The sequence below is a fragment of the Abramis brama genome (genome assembly GCF_963993115.1).
Source record: "Abramis brama genome assembly, chromosome: 17".
In the NCBI taxonomy this organism is placed as follows: domain Eukaryota; kingdom Metazoa; phylum Chordata; class Actinopteri; order Cypriniformes; family Leuciscidae; genus Abramis; species Abramis brama.
Window position 1 is genome coordinate 31184038 of NC_139979.1, and position 16820 is coordinate 31200857.

The window sequence follows — 16820 nt, forward strand, 5'->3', positions numbered from 1 at the left end:
AATATATTTCACACCCCCTATAAAAACTTCCTCTGAGAATTCCTCACCAAAAACTTGAAACAATCTATTAAGAACATCAAAAAGACCTTCCAATCTTTTACATTTTAAAAACAAATGTTCTAAATTCTCTTCTTCTCCACAAAACCTAAATCCCACCCCTACTGCTGGATTCAGGTGTGCCACATGCTTGTCTGTAGCTATTGCACCATGAGAGAGAGAGAGAGAGAGAGAGAGAGAGAGAGAGAGAGAGAGAGAGAGAGAGAGAGAGAGAGAGAGAGAGAGAGAGAGAGAGAGAGAGAGAGAAATCCAAAGTGGAATAGGAGGAAGGACATATGACATCATAAAGGACATGTACAATGGGAACAAATGCGGTGTTAAGATTAATGACAAACGTACTGATTATTTCAGTCAAACTAACTGAGTCCGTCAAGGCTTCAGCCTCAGCCCGACTCTATTTAATATCTATATTAATGAATTGGCATCAACACTTGAGAAGCCCTCTTGTCCTGGTCTGACCCTCGAGGACAGAGAAATCAAAAGCCTCCTGTACACTGATGATCTTCTGCTGCGATCTCCTCATGAAGAGGGACTGCATCAAAGCCTCTCGCTTCTAGAACAGTACAGCAACAACTGGGCCTTACCAATAAACATGGAGAAGTCCAAAATAATGATCTTTCAGAAAAAACCTCACCTTACTGACAAGAAATATAAATTTACACTTGGTGGGAACAATTTGTAATCATGTCACCTGTTATAATTATTTGTGTCTGACAATCTCAGCTTCTTGAAAATTTGACACTGCAATAAAAGATCTGACTGATAAAGCACGTAGGGCTTATTATAGTACAAGGAAACCCCTGTTCAAATTTAACCCACCCAGTAAACTGTGGCTGAAAATCTTTGACAGCATCATCAAACCTATCCTTCTATACGGCTGTGAAATCTGGGGCCCCAAATTTAAATTAAATTATGAATCCTGGGACAAAACCCCTGTTGAAATTTTCCACATTGAGTTCTGCAAGAACATCCTGGGAACTCACAGAAATGCTTCAAGACTGCTCAGACTGTGTTCACACTCCTCTGATGGAGTCGTAGAGGACGAGCTGCAGCACGTATAAAAACATCAGAGACACTTATTTCACACAAATAGCACAGATTTTACCTCAATTCCAACAAGCGAGCCTCATAAACAAACTGTCTTATATTTTGTGAGAGAAAGAAGAATGTATTGACCTGGCAGCGCAGTATGTGTCTCCATGCCATCATATGAGGGACAAGGGCTGAACCCTCTTTTCCCTTTAAACTACTCTCTGTACTTATTTTTTTTTAATTGTGATATATTTATGTATAATATGGAAATGTTTTTTTTTTTTCATTTATCTATATGTTTGTATATGTCTATTGCTTTGGCAATATTGTGCTATTTTACAGTCATGCCAATAAAGCTCATTTGAATTTGAAAATCTTTTAAAAAAGACGACGTGCGTGAAAGCTGTTGAGTCTTCTGTCAGACGCAGTTTAAGTAAAGAGTGCCTGAGAAAAACACGTTGCCTGATTCAGTATCTGCTGTCAGATGAGATGTTGTTAGGTTGTATGTCAGTGTCATTACTCTAACGTTATTTTCATAATTAAATAAAAAAATCTCTCACCTCAGAAAAACAAACTTTCCTGTCCTGACGTTAAACTGTGCTCGCGACGCGCATTCAATTGTCTGTGCAAATGCGGTGGTGTGCGCTGTGTATCACTTTCACCATATAAAAATCTATTTTTATTTTCATGCATTTTGTTATTTTCTATATTTTTGATGACTGTAGTGGCTCATACCAATAACCATAATACCAAAAACTAGTTTGGGACTACTATTTAATAGCCTTACCATATACAGGTGCTGGTCATAAAATTAGAATATCATCAAAAAGTTGATTTATTTCAAGAATTAAACTTAACAGGTGAAACTAATATATTATATAGACTCATTACATGCAAAGTGAGATATTTCAAGCCTTTATTTGTTATAATTTTGATGATTATGGCTTATAGCTTATGAAACCCACGAAATCAAAATCCCAGAAAATTAGAATATTACATGAAATCACACAGTAATTACACAGTGATACCATGGTCATTGAACCAGGTTTTGGTTATTTTGGCAGTGTGGGCAGGTGCAAATCCTGCTGGAAAATGAAGTCAGCATGAAGTGCTCTGAAAATGTCCTGGTAGACGGCTGCGTTGACTCTGGATTTAATAAAGCACAGTGGACCAAAGTCCTTAAATTTTGCATCTCATTTGGAAACCAAGGTCCCAGAGTCTGGAGGAAGAATGGAGAGGCACACAATCCAAGATGCTTGAAGTCCAGTGTGAAGTTTCCACAGTCTGTTGGTTTGGGGAGCCATGTCATCGGCTGGTGTTGGTCCACTGTGCTGTCCACTCAACGCAGCCGTCTACCAGGACATGTTCAGAGCACTTCATGCTTCCTTCAGCAGACAAGCTTTATGGAGATGCTGACTTCATTTTCCAGCAGGATTTGCACCTGCCCACACTGCCAAAATAGCCAAAACCTGGTTCAATGACCATGGTATCACTGTGTAATTACTGTGTGATTTCATGTAATATTCTAATTTTCTGGGATTTTGATTTCGTGGGTTTCATAAGCTATAAGCCATAATCATCTAAATTATAACAAATAAAGGCTTGAAATATCTCACTTTGCATGTAATGAGTCTATATAATATATTAGTTTCACCTGTTAAGTTGAATTCTTGAAATAAATCAACTTTTTGATGATATTCTAATTTTATGACCAGCACCTGTACTGTTATTCATCAGTGTTAGTGATATTCTTACAATTTATGTGTATTTAAAGAGGGACAGTACTTGTGTGTATGTCAACTTATTTTGAGAACTAAATTAGCTTGGTTCAAATTCCTAAAAATGTTTTGAGAATCCTTGGTTTAGTGATCTAGAACAGTGATTCCCACCTGGGCTGCCGTGTAAAAATCCTTCAAACATTTTTAAATTGCTAAAATGTGTATAAAGCATTTAACAATCGCCAATCTGTGCTGCTCTTGGTAGATTGCACTGGTCATAATGGAAATGAACTCTTTAATTTGCACATTGTCAGTAGATCACTCATAGAACTTTTAATGGGATTGCAGTCTCAAATTGGCCCTTTTTAGTAAATCAGGCCCTTAGTTTTTAATTTTTCTTTGTCAAATGGCTCACAGCATGGGTCCGGTCCATTGAGTGTTTCTGCTCAGGCTGCTGAAGACCGACCAATAAAAATAGGTTTTGCTCAGCTAGAAAGAAAATGAGAAGGAACATTAACTGAAGGTGAGAACAGCTGGACTTTAAATTATATTGATCTGACAGTTTGAATTTTTAATCATGTCACAGCAATTTATCAATACGCAGCACTGAAGACAGCAGAGAAGCGGAGAGACTTATGTCCTGACACACATTATGGTGATGATCTATTCAGGACATTTCATTGACATTTGCCCATCTGTGCTGTAGTTCCACAGAAAGCGCACACGCAGCTCTTAAAGTGGAAATGCTGGAGAAGCCCAGAGAGAGACATGTCATGCAAAACTTCAACCAGGGAACCAAACATGCTTTTTGGTGGAAGTTGCTCAATTACGTAACTGTGTTAATTGCATTTCATGTTAGAAGAAGATATCTGAGAATTCTGAATTAAAGACATTATCTACTGTGCAATGGGAAGTCTGCGCTTCGAAGTCAATGTTTCTTTCCTACTCTTGAACAGATATTGTTTTAATTTCTTCAGGGCCTTGATGATTTAAGTCGTCTCTTAAAATACCTGAAGGCAAACAAGCCTAAGTTTTCCCCTATGCAGAATAGCGTTTACACAAAAGAACAAACCAAGAGCTTGGATCATAATTCATAGAGATCTCAGGTCTTTGTTAGTTAAAATAAATTAATTAATAAAAAAACGTTCTAAATGTGTTTAGGCTACTATAACTAAAATTGCTAAATTTTCAACAGAAAAAAGTAGACCTCCTGCTTCCCTAAACAGATCATTAAAATTTCTGTCAAAATGCCAGTTGATGTTTCTGATGGCACAATGTTTTCTCCTCTTTTCTTCATCAGTGCCATTTCAAATGTCAAGGCTGTCATGACATTTAGCATCCTATAGTGCGCTTTTAAGTTTTAGTTGGAATCGAACACACAGACCAGCTAGCAGACTTTCTGATGCACGTCATTTCTGATATTCAGGGTGTACAGGTCGTGATGAAACCGAAGAAGCGACAGATCTTTTCTTCCGTATTGTGACGTACATCCGAATGAAATGGATTTTCGAAAAAGATGATTAGATGGAGGAATATCTGAATGCAACTTGACTAAACGATTGGAGAAGTCCTGCATGCGACACCAGAGAGAAGTCTGTAGTTTCATTGAAACATCCAGTAATAAAATTGATAAAAAAGAAAGAAAGAAAGAAACATGCTCATGAGTTCACAATAAACATGCATTTACAAAATGTATGAATTTTCATTTCATGCCAACTTTATGTTCCCAGGCTGATACAGCAAACAAATGAGCAACTAGTCACTGAATTTGGTAAAGTTTGCAAGTTTCATAGCATTGAATCTTTGACGAATATTCAAGAGTTTAAGAAACTTAAAAGGTAAATTAAATATTCCACCAGTGTTTGCCAACCAGTAGAAATTCTGCTGTACTGTTTATACTTGCATCCAAGGTTGAATCTTTTATATCTAACACAGTTTTAAAAATCTGACACCATTTAGAAAACTTACTCTACAAACTGTCACAGACAATGAGTGGAGACGGCTCTTCTGATTATAACGGGAGTCATTTAGCTTTGTTTAGTTTTGTTGTGTACGTTTGAGTAGAGACAATGTGACTGAAGTTTGTTTGGGGTTGCTGTCCAATGTTTCAACTTGCTTCTCAAATGTATAATTCATCTGATGTCCTGTCACACGTATGTATTATATTAATGAACCCAATTCTAAATGAGAAAGAAAATCAAATGAAATAAAGTAGCATTCATTTGTAAAATATTTAATTTACTGAATGTGAATTATCAAAAACATTTAAATACGGGATTATACATGGGATCATATGGAAGTAAACAAGACAGACATTAAAATAAGCGTTTGCGCATTTATTTATAGTGTGATCTGACGCCGAAGCCAGCAAATTTGAACGCAGGCAATATAAAAAACAAAGAGATTGATGAGAGAAAAAAGAGAGCAGATTTTTTTAAACATTTATGATAGGAGCCCTTATGTTTTGCTTGTATCTGATCTGTCACTGTAATACTTATGAGTTGTGACACATCACTGTCTTTAATGACAACCCTTCGCAACTCTTGATAACTTTGGGTATGTAAAAGATTTGAAGTGACTCCCATGAGCGCAGAATTTTGACGAAGGTCGCATTGAAAAACATCTGACCTGTATTGGATTTAGTTCCACACATGTAAGTGGCACAAATCGGAATTGAAAAGATCAGATTTCATGTGGTTTGTGCTGGATTTGGGCCACATTTACCTGCCGTCTGAATGTACCTAAGTGAGCAGATGAGATGTGGACCAGACATTATGTGGACAGTCAAAAGTCTGCTTCCTAAGAGTTTCCTCTGATTAGCATAATGGCTCAGGGCCTGTATACGAGCTCCATGAATCATGTTTGATCCCACCACCTCTACACACTCAAACGCATCTGTTAGCGCCGGGTAGGAAAAGAGGCAGAGTTAATGTACACTTGGAAAAAAAAGGAGAGCGAGACGAGGTAAGGGTGTAAAGAGTCGTGACGACCTTATGGAGTCAGAGACAATATAGTGCAGAACGCCCACCCACAATTCCTCTGTGATTCACTCACTGATTCCAGCACATCTTTGGCTCCTCAAGCTCTTACAAAGGGAACATTTGACGTTTTGAAGAAGGATGAGAGTAACTGTGCAGACAGTATTTACTAGTGCAAAATGTCCGTGCAAAATCAGTTTTTGAGTGTTTTTAGTAATTGTTGGTTTGGTGTGTGACATTTTTATTTGTGCATGGTAGAAAGCACACAGTGAACTCCGAGAAAACGCTACGCTTGAGCAAACAGTTTGTGAATAGGCTATTACAAATGATGCCTGTGAAAGAGACTGTGAACACATTGAATAGGATATGTTTAGTTGGTGAATAGCATAGGCTACTATTACACAGTAGCGATAACTTTAAGCGCACCAGAATGAAATCTAATATTCAGAAGTAAACAGCATAGCTGACTTACAGATTCAGTTTACATCCACAAATGAATAAGCGCGTCAATTCAGGGAGCAGTGCAAAGTGCAAAGCAGTGCAAAAAACCTCTTGCACATAATCTACTGCATGCTTTCTGTCGTCTGATTGATTGTTTATACTTCTTTAGCAAGCTAAAGGCCTTTTAGTAAAAATGTCCACCTTCAGCTTGTGTCTTTTTGCAGTGAAATATTTACTGATTTTTTTATTTTTAAGTAAATGAAAGAATAACTTTCAAGATGACTGAAGCAACTTAGATCCATCAGGCTCTCAATCATACTTGTATTGTTTTATATGGTTTAAAACTACAGAGCTTTGATCATAAAACTAAGCATTTAAATATCATCTTACTAAGACATATTATTCGGAGATAGAGTGACAGCTGATATTTATAGGATTTTTATGCAATGTAAATACATGCTGTACTGCTACACAGATCTTATTGATTTACATTACAAGCATTACATTTTTCTTTTCGGTCGTATAAATATCAGCATCTGCAACAAATTGCATATTTTTGCTTGGTTTGGGCCACTGAATAAAATTGATGTGTTTTTTTTTTCCTCGAGTATGAGCTCAATAAAGCCTGATGCATCAAATATGATACGCAAAAAAAAATAAAATAAAAAAATCATGCATTATTCTTTTTAAATAAGAAAAAAATAAAGAAACAAACAAAACATTTTGTCTAAAGGCTCCATTTCAAAACATTAGATTTAAAAAATAAAATAAAATAATGCATGTCAAGCTTTACAGGTTTAATCAGTATTTTGGATTCCCAATAAAAATATATCTAAACATTTTCACAAGATAAATTCATGTGAGAATTGTGTACAATTCACAGACTTGTTTTCACAGAATATATCTTGTCTACTTTCCTTTGCATTTAGCAGATTTTTTTCTTGTTTTAAGCATAAAAATAACAAACTAGTGATGTTTATGTCATGCTAATGTTGTTTACCACGGTTTAAATGTGCCCTTAACATTGGGTCTAAAAAAGATGCATTTTAAAACATGATGCTCCCAGAATTAACAGGGTGCATCTTTTTAAATTACTCAACAAAACACCATATGTCATTTGATCTACATCAGAGATGAGGAGGAATCTGATTAGATTTCGAAATTAATATGAGTAAAATGAACAGATGTCAGGGTGAACTGATGGCTTACTCTTTGAGTTTGCTGTCAGAGCAGAGGACGTAGAGCACTTTGACTGCTTGAACAGCCTGGCATGACTGATGTTCTCTGGGATGAACGTCACCTGTGGAGATGAAGCTTACGCCAGGAAATGAGGCGACCAAAGTGTCCGTGTTCAGAAGCCACAGCTGATGATTAAAACAGAAAGTAATTACCTGAAGGTCGGATATAAAGGGGACATAGCATGTAAAAACGTACTATGCAGACATACTGCAATAACAGACATTTGAAGGAAACAAATGAATAACATTGTAAGTTGACTTTAGAGAGAAATCTTTACACATGGACCAAAATGAACAGTTTTGTACATATGTGACCCTGGACCACAAAACCAGTCACAAGGGTCAATTTTCTTGAAATTGAGATTTAAACATCATCTGAAAGCTGAATAAATAAGATTTCCATTGATGTATGGTTTGTTAGAATAGGACAGTATTTGGTCGATATACATCTATTAGAAAATCTGGAATCTGAGGGTGCAAAAAAATCGAAACATGGAGAAAATGGCCATAAAGTTGTCCATTTATGTTTGCGATTTGGCTGCATTCACTCACAAAAATATATTTTTTATATATTTACGGTAGGAAATGTACAAAATATCTTCATGAAACATGATCTTTACTAAATATCCTAATGAATTTTGGCATAAAAGAAAAATCTATTATTTGGACCCATTCAATGCTATCGCCACAAATATACCCGTGCGACTTGTGACTGGTTTTGTGGTCCAGGGTCACATATATGGGGTTTAATGTTCATACCAGAATCACAGCTGTACCATCTGGCGTTTGGATGGAAAAGCGAAATATGCTCTGTGCAGATGACAGCTCGACCAGCCTTGAAGCTAAGGTTTGCTCCAAGAATCGCTGCCTGAAGGAGACACAATAAAAAAAAGCCACATAAACATGATCTACACATGACAACAAAATGAATAAATCCAATTAACTCACTAACCTTATTGAATCTGACTTGGGCTCCAAACTGAGCCGTGTTATATCACACCCTCCATCTTCACCTGGCTTTACTAATATTTCAGTTATGTAAAACTTCAGCACCTCTGAAACACGAAGAACAGTGAAATATATTAAACACAGAATATTACACACTATCAGTAGCTGGAGGTGTAAGATTAGAAGAGATTAGCTCTCATATAACATCTGCACCTTCAACAGTCCATAGAAACAACTAGAGTTTTCTTATCATAAACAACAAAGTTAAAGTATAATCCTGAGCTCAAGTATTGTTTTCCAGGCCAAATATTAAAAAATAACTATTTTCGAAATACTGCTCTTGGTTGGTCATTATGGAAATGATCCGGCAGCGTCTGTGTTCTTTCATTTATGCGTCATCAGTAGATCAAGCACAACAATTTCTGTACAAGTTTGCCACCGTCATGCAGAGTTAAAGGGATAGTTCACCAAACAAATAGAAGTTCTGTCATCATTTACTCTCCCTCATGTCGTTCCACACCTGTAAGACTTTTGTTCATCTTCAGAACACAAATGAAGATATTTTTGAGGATATCTGAGAGATTTCTGTCCACACATCTACCACTTTGATGCTTCAAAAAGTTCATAAAGAGATTGTAAAACTAATCTATATGAATCGAGCGGTTTAGTCCAAATTCTCTGAAGAGACTCGATCACTTTATATGATGAACAGATTGAATTTAGTCTTTTATTCACATTCAATAAATTTCAAGTGTGGAACACATATGAATTTAAATAAGCATAAGTATTTTTCATAATGTACTTTAAATAACATTAACAAATAATGTCAGAAAGATATCAGTTCTGCTGTTGTTCATAAATATCAGTAGTGATGTTGTACAATGAGGACATGAGTCATTAGTCTCCCAATGTGTAGCGAGCCAGCGTTCATTACTGTCCTAACCAGTGCTCGAATTTGTGCACACAATATACAGATTCACGATCTGAGAAGCTAGAGAGCTGATTTAGACACACACCGATTATCATTATTAATAGCCTACATACTCTTTTCTCTTCATTCCCTCTTCTTCACTCTTCACATTCACTCTTGTCTTGTCTATACACAAATATCAATGTGCAATTAATCTACAATGCCAAAATCAATTAACCTGCCTTAAAATACCTGATGTGGGCATAACTCGCATAATCTCTAGTATGTGAACAGACATCAAATCTGACATCTGAATATGCATAAGAGCGAACAAGGTTTGAGAACTTCATTGGAGGGGAAGAAGTCTTCCTCATAGTCCTCCCTCATGATCTTTCTCATAGAAAGATATCGTATGACATCAGAGGGCTACATGAACATATGCACCTCCTTTTGTGTCCCACAGAAGACGCAAGTCATTCGGGTTTGTAAAAACATGAGGGTGAGTAAACGATGACAGTATGTTTGTTGAACTATCCCTTTAAAATAGCAGCATTAAAATACAATCAACAAAAAACAAACACCAAAAACTCACAATCGCTAAAAATAGACCTTTGCAATCTGACTATTTTTGCTTCAAAAGCACAGCACTTTCATAAATACCCAAGAGTCTGAAAACATTTCAAAGCATCTTAGAGTGTTGCTAACAGGAAAAATGAATGGCCCATATGGGCATCAGGAGTTATATATGACACCATGTGGTTATAAATATAAAAAGGCACTGGTTTTATTCATTTGCAGTCATGTAAAATGCACAGATGGTGTGTTAGCACTGCTTTGCGTGGCATACCTGCAGAGAGTTCCTCGCCCAGCACTGCAGAGCAGCTCGTGCAGGACAGCATCACACGCTTACTGACACGCTTCTGCTGCGGGACACACACATACTGAGGTGTGTTAGGGGTATGTTCACAGGCTGCATTATATGGCACTGGTTATATGGTTATACATATTACAGGTTCAGTCAGTCCACTTGGCGGCCATATTCATATTCATAACACCCCCAAGCTGGAAACAGCAGCAATTTCCAGCCATGCAACTGTAAGTGCTCCGTACCAAAAACATTTCCATTTCCAGCTCTAGGAATATGAAAGGTCTGTCATCATCAATTTATTTATTTATTTTTACAAATTTTTTTTGTGTTTACTGCATTCGTCATTTTCAATCATTTAACTATTATTAAAGTTATAGTTGAAAATTATCAAATCAATATTTGTCCTTAATTTACAGAAAATATAAACTACTGTTCAAAAATAATTTAAACAAAATTATTACTTTTCTTCAGCAGGAATACATTATATTCAAAAGTCACAGTAAAGATATTTATAGTGTTACAAAAGATTTCTATTCCACATTTTTTAGAATGTTCTATTCATTAATTATGAATCATGTGACACTGAAGACTGGAGTAACGATGCTGAAAATTCAGCTTTAATCACAGGAATAAATGACATTTTAAAATATATCACAATAGAAAATATTACAATATTACAGTTTTTATTCTATTTTTAATCAAATAAATGCAGCCTTGGTGAGAAACAGCTTTCAAAAACATGTTAAAAAAAATTAGCAACTCCAAACTTTTCAACTAGGGATGCACGATATATCGGCCGTCATATCGGTATCGGCTGTTATACGTTCATTTTTTATGTTATCATTATTGGTCCGATAAGAAGATTTGGCTGATATCTTAAAGCCGATATATAATGGATTATTTCCCTCAGCTGAGACACTTCAGATACGCACTGTTTGCTATGATGCTTTTGAACTGTTTGAAATATGATTATCATTTATTTCATCGGGGTGGGGGGGTGGGGGGGGGCTACTGTACTTTTACTGTACTGTAACCAGGCTACTGTACTTTTTTGTTTGATTTATGTTGAAGTGCTTGGGGAGTTGGGGAACTTTTGTTTTTGTAATCAAACTCTCAAAAATTATATAAAAATTTGGATTTAGATTTATTGGCCAATATATCGGTTATCGTCTTTCAAACAAAGAATTATCGGTATCGGCCAAAATGTTCATATCTGTGCATTTCTATTTTCAACTGTAGTGCAAGTTTATGAATAACTTCAAACCAACATTTTTTGGTGACAAAATAGCTAGCCTGGCTTGTTTTAGGCTAAATCTGCAACTTTGGTAACAGGGCTAGAGAATTGCAAACCTCACATAACATGAACAGAAAAAAAAAGAGCTCATGTCATATTTTTTTCACCTTTTCACTAAGCATTTGTTTAAAAGGTGTTTCATAACCCTATTGACACAAATTACATGAAAACTGCCAGTAATTCTTCAGCTTGTTTCTAAACTTGCGCCTCAACTGTATACTGAAAATAAAAAAAACAAACAAATAAAAAAAACACATCATATACGGAAAACAATAAGAAAACAGACTGTGTGCTGAAGTCATTTAGGATTGAAAAAGTGTGCCTCCTCGAAAAAGTAACTCCTCGGCATGGCCACGGGCCACACACAGATTGAGGCTGAGAAAGAGAATCAATCCCTCGTAAAGACATGATGGGCTCTTCTCCACAGCCCGGCCGACCCTAATGTTCCTGAGAGTGGATTTCCTCTCCGCCTCTTCAGCCTTTATCGTGATGAAAGGAAAGCTTCTGCCTCCTCTGTCAACCCTGAGGCTGTGAGAACCGAGTTACAACTGAGCACTACTTAGGGTGAAAATATCACAACTGCACTGTCTTTGTGTGAGCTCAGCTTTTAGAAGAAAGCTTCACCATTTCAGCTCGGAGAAATCAGACTTTTAGCACTTTGTTGCGTTAGTAAGAGTGCTAAAGAACTTCATTTTTAATTCCCTATTATGCTATTTTAAAGGTTCCTAATTATGGCTTGGAGGTCTCCTACAATAGGTTTACACATCCAAGGTCAAAAAACATATTTACATATATTATTTACTCCTAATAAACATTGCAGCATCGCCTCTTTTCTCACAGTGCCCGGTCTACTCTGCTCTGATTGGTCAGATGACTCAGTCTGTTGTGATCGGTCTATTCTGCTCTGATTGGTCAGATGGCTCAGTCTGTTGTGATTGGTCTACTCTGCTCTGATTGGTCAGATGGCTCAGTCTGTTGTGATCGGTCTATTCTGCTCTGATTGGTCAGATGACTCAGTCTGTTGTGATCGGTCTACTCTGCTCTGATTGGTCAGATGGCTCAGTCTGTTGTGATTGGTCTACTCTGCTCTGATTGGTCAGATGGCTCAGTCTGTTGTGATCGGTCTACTCTGCTCTGATTGGTCAGATGACTCAGTCTGTTGTGATCGGTCTACTCTGCTCTGATTGGTCAGATGGCTCAGTCTGTTGTGATTGGTCTACTCTGCTCTGATTGGTCAGATGGCTCAGTCTGTTGTGATCGGTCTATTCTGCTCTGATTGGTCAGATGGCTCAGTCTGTTGTGATTGGTCTACTCTGCTCTGATTGGTCAGATGGCTCAGTCTGTTGTGATTGGTCTACTCTGCTCTGATTGGTCAGATGGCCCAGTCTGTTGTGATTGGTTTACTCTGCTGTGATTGGTCAGATGGCCCAGTCTGTTGTGATTGGTTTACTCTGCTGTGATTGGTCAGATGGCTCAGTCTGTTGTGATTGGTCTACTCTGCTCTGATTGGTCAGATGGCTCAGTCTGTTGTGATTGGTCTACTCTGCTCTGATTGGTCAGATGGCCCAGTCTGTTGTGATTGGTTTACTCTGCTGTGATTGGTCAGATGGCTCAGTCTGTTGTGATTGGTCTACTCTGCTCTGATTGGTCAGATGGCTCAGTCTGTTGTGATCGGTCTACTCTGCTCTGATTGGTCAGATAGTCCAGTCTGTTGTGATTGGTCTACTCGGCTCTGATTGGTCAGATGACTCAGTCTGCTGTGATTGGTCTACTCTGCTCTGATTGGTCAGATGGCCCAGTCTGTTGTGATTGGTCTACTCTGCTCTGATTGGTCAGATGACTCAGTCTGTTGTGATTGGTCTACTCTGCTCTGATTGGTCAGATGGCCCAGTCTGTTGTGATTGGTCTACTCTGCTCTGATTGGTCAGATGGCCCAGTCTGTTGTGATTGGTCTATCGCTTACAGTACGTGTCGAAACAAAACATTCATTATCATATCTAAATTTTAGCTCCTGATCTTCCTCAGCACTTGATACACAGTGATACGAACAGTACAATGGCGTCGATTTTGCCGTATCAATTCAAGCACGAGTCCTCATCCTTTGAAAGTGCATCAAAGTGGATTTACTTTTGCAGCGCAGAAAACATATTCTTGATTTATCAACAACACAAACCAAACTCTTCCAGCCTCAACTACAACTACCATGTTTGAGGGCGGGGCAAAGTAGATGCTGTTCAGCAACAGCCAATGAAGAACAGGCTGGCATTATGCAAATGTCTTACAAGTCTACGTATGTTCGTACAGGAAGAATGACTGGAATTACTGACGACTCGTTTCAAGCAGTTCAGAATCGTTTTTACTTTTGGGAGACAATAACTCCATTTGATCTTTAATATCAGACCTTTTACATTCACAAACAGCTATATTACACACTGCAGGAAATGTAAAGCATAATAGGGGCACTTTAATCATAAGTCTTTACCTCTGCAGAGGCTTTCTGAGATGAGTTCTCTTGCCGTGTGAGGGTCTGTTCACAGCTGCTGTCCCGTGCCAACAGAATAAACGTGTCACCAAGCAGACAGTCTCCATCTCGTGGGAGCAGCTTTCTGTTTGCGAAGGGATCGGGGTGGCAGCACCAGTCGTCCACTAATGCATTCCAGTTCCCATTGGGCAAAGGAAGAACTCGCCCAAAAGCCCTTTAAGATTAAGAAGATAGTCTCACTTTCAACACTTTGAAATAATGTGTCTGGTTGAACTTATAACTATTATTTGATGCATTACTTGACCAAATCAGTAAAACCAGAGGTAATAAGAAAGAAACACTCCTAACCTGTCTTGAAGCACCATGGACCCACAAGACTGGCACTGGAAGGAGTACGTCACGTTGACCCGCAGTCGTCCAATTACACTGCAAGGAGCTTCTGGAGTAGGAAACACAAAATAACCAAAACCAAAGCAGACGTTAAAGATAATCGTGGTTCATTCATTGTGTGTACATTGTGTATTTATTGTTCCATTCAGTGTCAAATGTGTGTAGTTGATAATAGGCACACATCATGGATCCATCCATCCATCCATCCATCCATCATCTATATATCCATCTATCCTTCCATGATCCATACATTTATCCATTAAAGCTGCACGATTAATCGTTAAAAGATCACAATCTCGATTCAAACTCCCATACAGTCTTTTCAACCACACAGTGTCAGTTTTGTTATTTCTGTGTTACAAAATTTTTAATTATCACAGAAGTACTGGGATAAAAGTTTATATTTGGGATATAAACATGTATGTCTATGGAAGCGATCAAAATAGCGCAAACCAACTTTTGAAAGTATCTTGACTCTTCAAATCAAGATTGTATTGATTGCACTGTTACACAGTAGGTGTCGACAAGTGACTGTTAAAAAATGTATTTGTCATTGAATCATTCAGTCAAGAGATTCATTCAAAAACGCTGAGTCATCCAGTAATGAAACAAGGGAAGACTTTAGGAGTGAGTCATTGAATCATCAAATGAATTCGATATTTTTTAAATAAACTTTAACATTTTGTCTGACTTTAACAATTGCTGTAAATAAGCAATTAACATCTTGCCAGGACCTTAAGGAAATTACATGTTATTTTGTTAAGTAGTTTGTTCAGAATCGTGATCTCAATTTCTCTACAATTGTGCAGCTTTATTATCCATCTAAAAAAAAAAAAAACTTCTAAAAGCCAAGTGATGATAACCAGTTATGAATATGATGATACAGATTAGATGGGGTCAGAAACCACTAGGAAACTAGTTGCAAAGATTGTCAGAAATAAAAAACTAAAACGACTTATCCCTTGTAATGCATAATGCTTTTGCCATGTTATTACTACACTTAAAACATTTTAATTAATTAAATTCTTTGAAATTTCAAATTACACATAAAAGTATGGCAAGGCCAGTGTGATGCAAACAACATTTTTATTAATATTAATGAGACATTTTATTTGAATATATTGTTATATAGAATTTAAGAACACATTAGAATGACCAGTATTAACTCAACTGAAATCTTAATTAAGTAGATTTAAAGGCATAGTCCAAGTCCAAAAATGTAAATTCATTTACTCACATTTACTTTGGAAGTTTTTCCAAACCTGTATGAATTGATTTCTTCAAACAGTTGATGGGCCCTATTGACTTCCATAGTATGGAGGGAAAAAAATACTATGGAAGTCAATGGGGTCCATCAACTGTTTGGTTACCAACATTCTTCAAAATGTCCTTTTTTGCGTGTTCAGGAGAAGAAAGAAATTCATACAGGTTTGAAACAACTTGAGACGTTGAAACAAAATAAATGATGACAATTTTCAGTTTTGGGTAAACTATCCCTTTAAATTTATTTTAAACATAACTAATGACTTCTTAAAAACAGTCAGTTTATAGTGTGCTTAAACTCAAAGATGATACAACATTTTTTAAATATATTTTGTTAGTCTCGACACATTTTTAAGTTAGGTTCCCATACTAAAGCCGTTTTTCAGAGATCTCTTTTGGGTCAAAACTCCTGAATGCTTTAAGGGGTAAATTGGGTTGTTCTGAGTCAGCTGACTCTGAGTTGTTCTGACATCAAGTTGAGCTCAGACTCAAAGAAGCAGGTCACATTACTGGAGTTTTCTTTTCTTTGTTCTTCATTAATCTCTGCTGTGTGTGTGTGTGTGTGTGTGTGTGTGTGTGTGTGTGTGTGTGTGTGTGTGTTCACATGCTTATTACTCAAATTCCTCAAGGAAATCCAATCAGAATCAATTTGAGAATCAAATGAAAGTCACACTTTAAAGACTCCCTTGACCTCCAGATGCTGGCCAGGGTTTGGTGAGAAAGTACTCATGGGTAATAATCTAAAAGAGATTTAACCGTTAATTGCTTTTACCAATATTTAAGCATTTTCCCATAAACCGTATCAGTTTTGTAATATCGGATTCACAGATAATGATTTTCACGATAATCAGAATGATAATTAGAATGATTCTCACATGCTGTATTCATTACCCGTTTGTTTACCTGATCAAAGATTTTATTTTAAAAGCACCTTAGTGACAGTGCACTATATATTAATTTTTTTACACGCTTTCAGACACTCTTTCATGTATTGCTTTAGAGGGTTTTTTGTTTTGTATATAAGGAGGGAGTGACATTTCAGAAATGACAGTAATTAAAGTCCCCCTGTGGTGAAAATCCAGCTTTTAATGTTGTTTATGTGTCTATGTGGTGTTTTTAATGTGCTTTAAGACAAACCATGTGTAAATTCATAAGTCGACTCCATTGCTGAGTATTTTCTCCTTAAAACTGCAGTGAACCA

At 37.0% G+C, this 16820-nt stretch overlaps 1 protein-coding gene across 2 annotated transcripts in view; it reads right to left on the minus strand.

The window, feature by feature from the left end:
* ube3d (ubiquitin protein ligase E3D) overlaps positions 1–16820 on the minus strand; it is a 31723-nt gene that overhangs the window by 11208 nt on the left and 3695 nt on the right. The window contains exons 3-8 of one of the 2 annotated variants that reach the window (XM_084090114.1): positions 14315–14405; positions 13967–14180; positions 10170–10242; positions 8417–8519; positions 8224–8332; positions 7436–7590 (exon numbers count right to left, since the gene is read on the minus strand). In XM_084090114.1, the coding sequence (XP_083946240.1) occupies positions 7436–7590; positions 8224–8332; positions 8417–8519; positions 10170–10242; positions 13967–14180; positions 14315–14405 (745 nt within the window). Of the gene's footprint in view, positions 1–7435; positions 7591–8223; positions 8333–8416; positions 8520–10169; positions 10246–13966; positions 14181–14314; positions 14406–16820 lie in introns of both variants that reach the window. The other variant, XM_084090113.1, reaches the window with a different exon arrangement.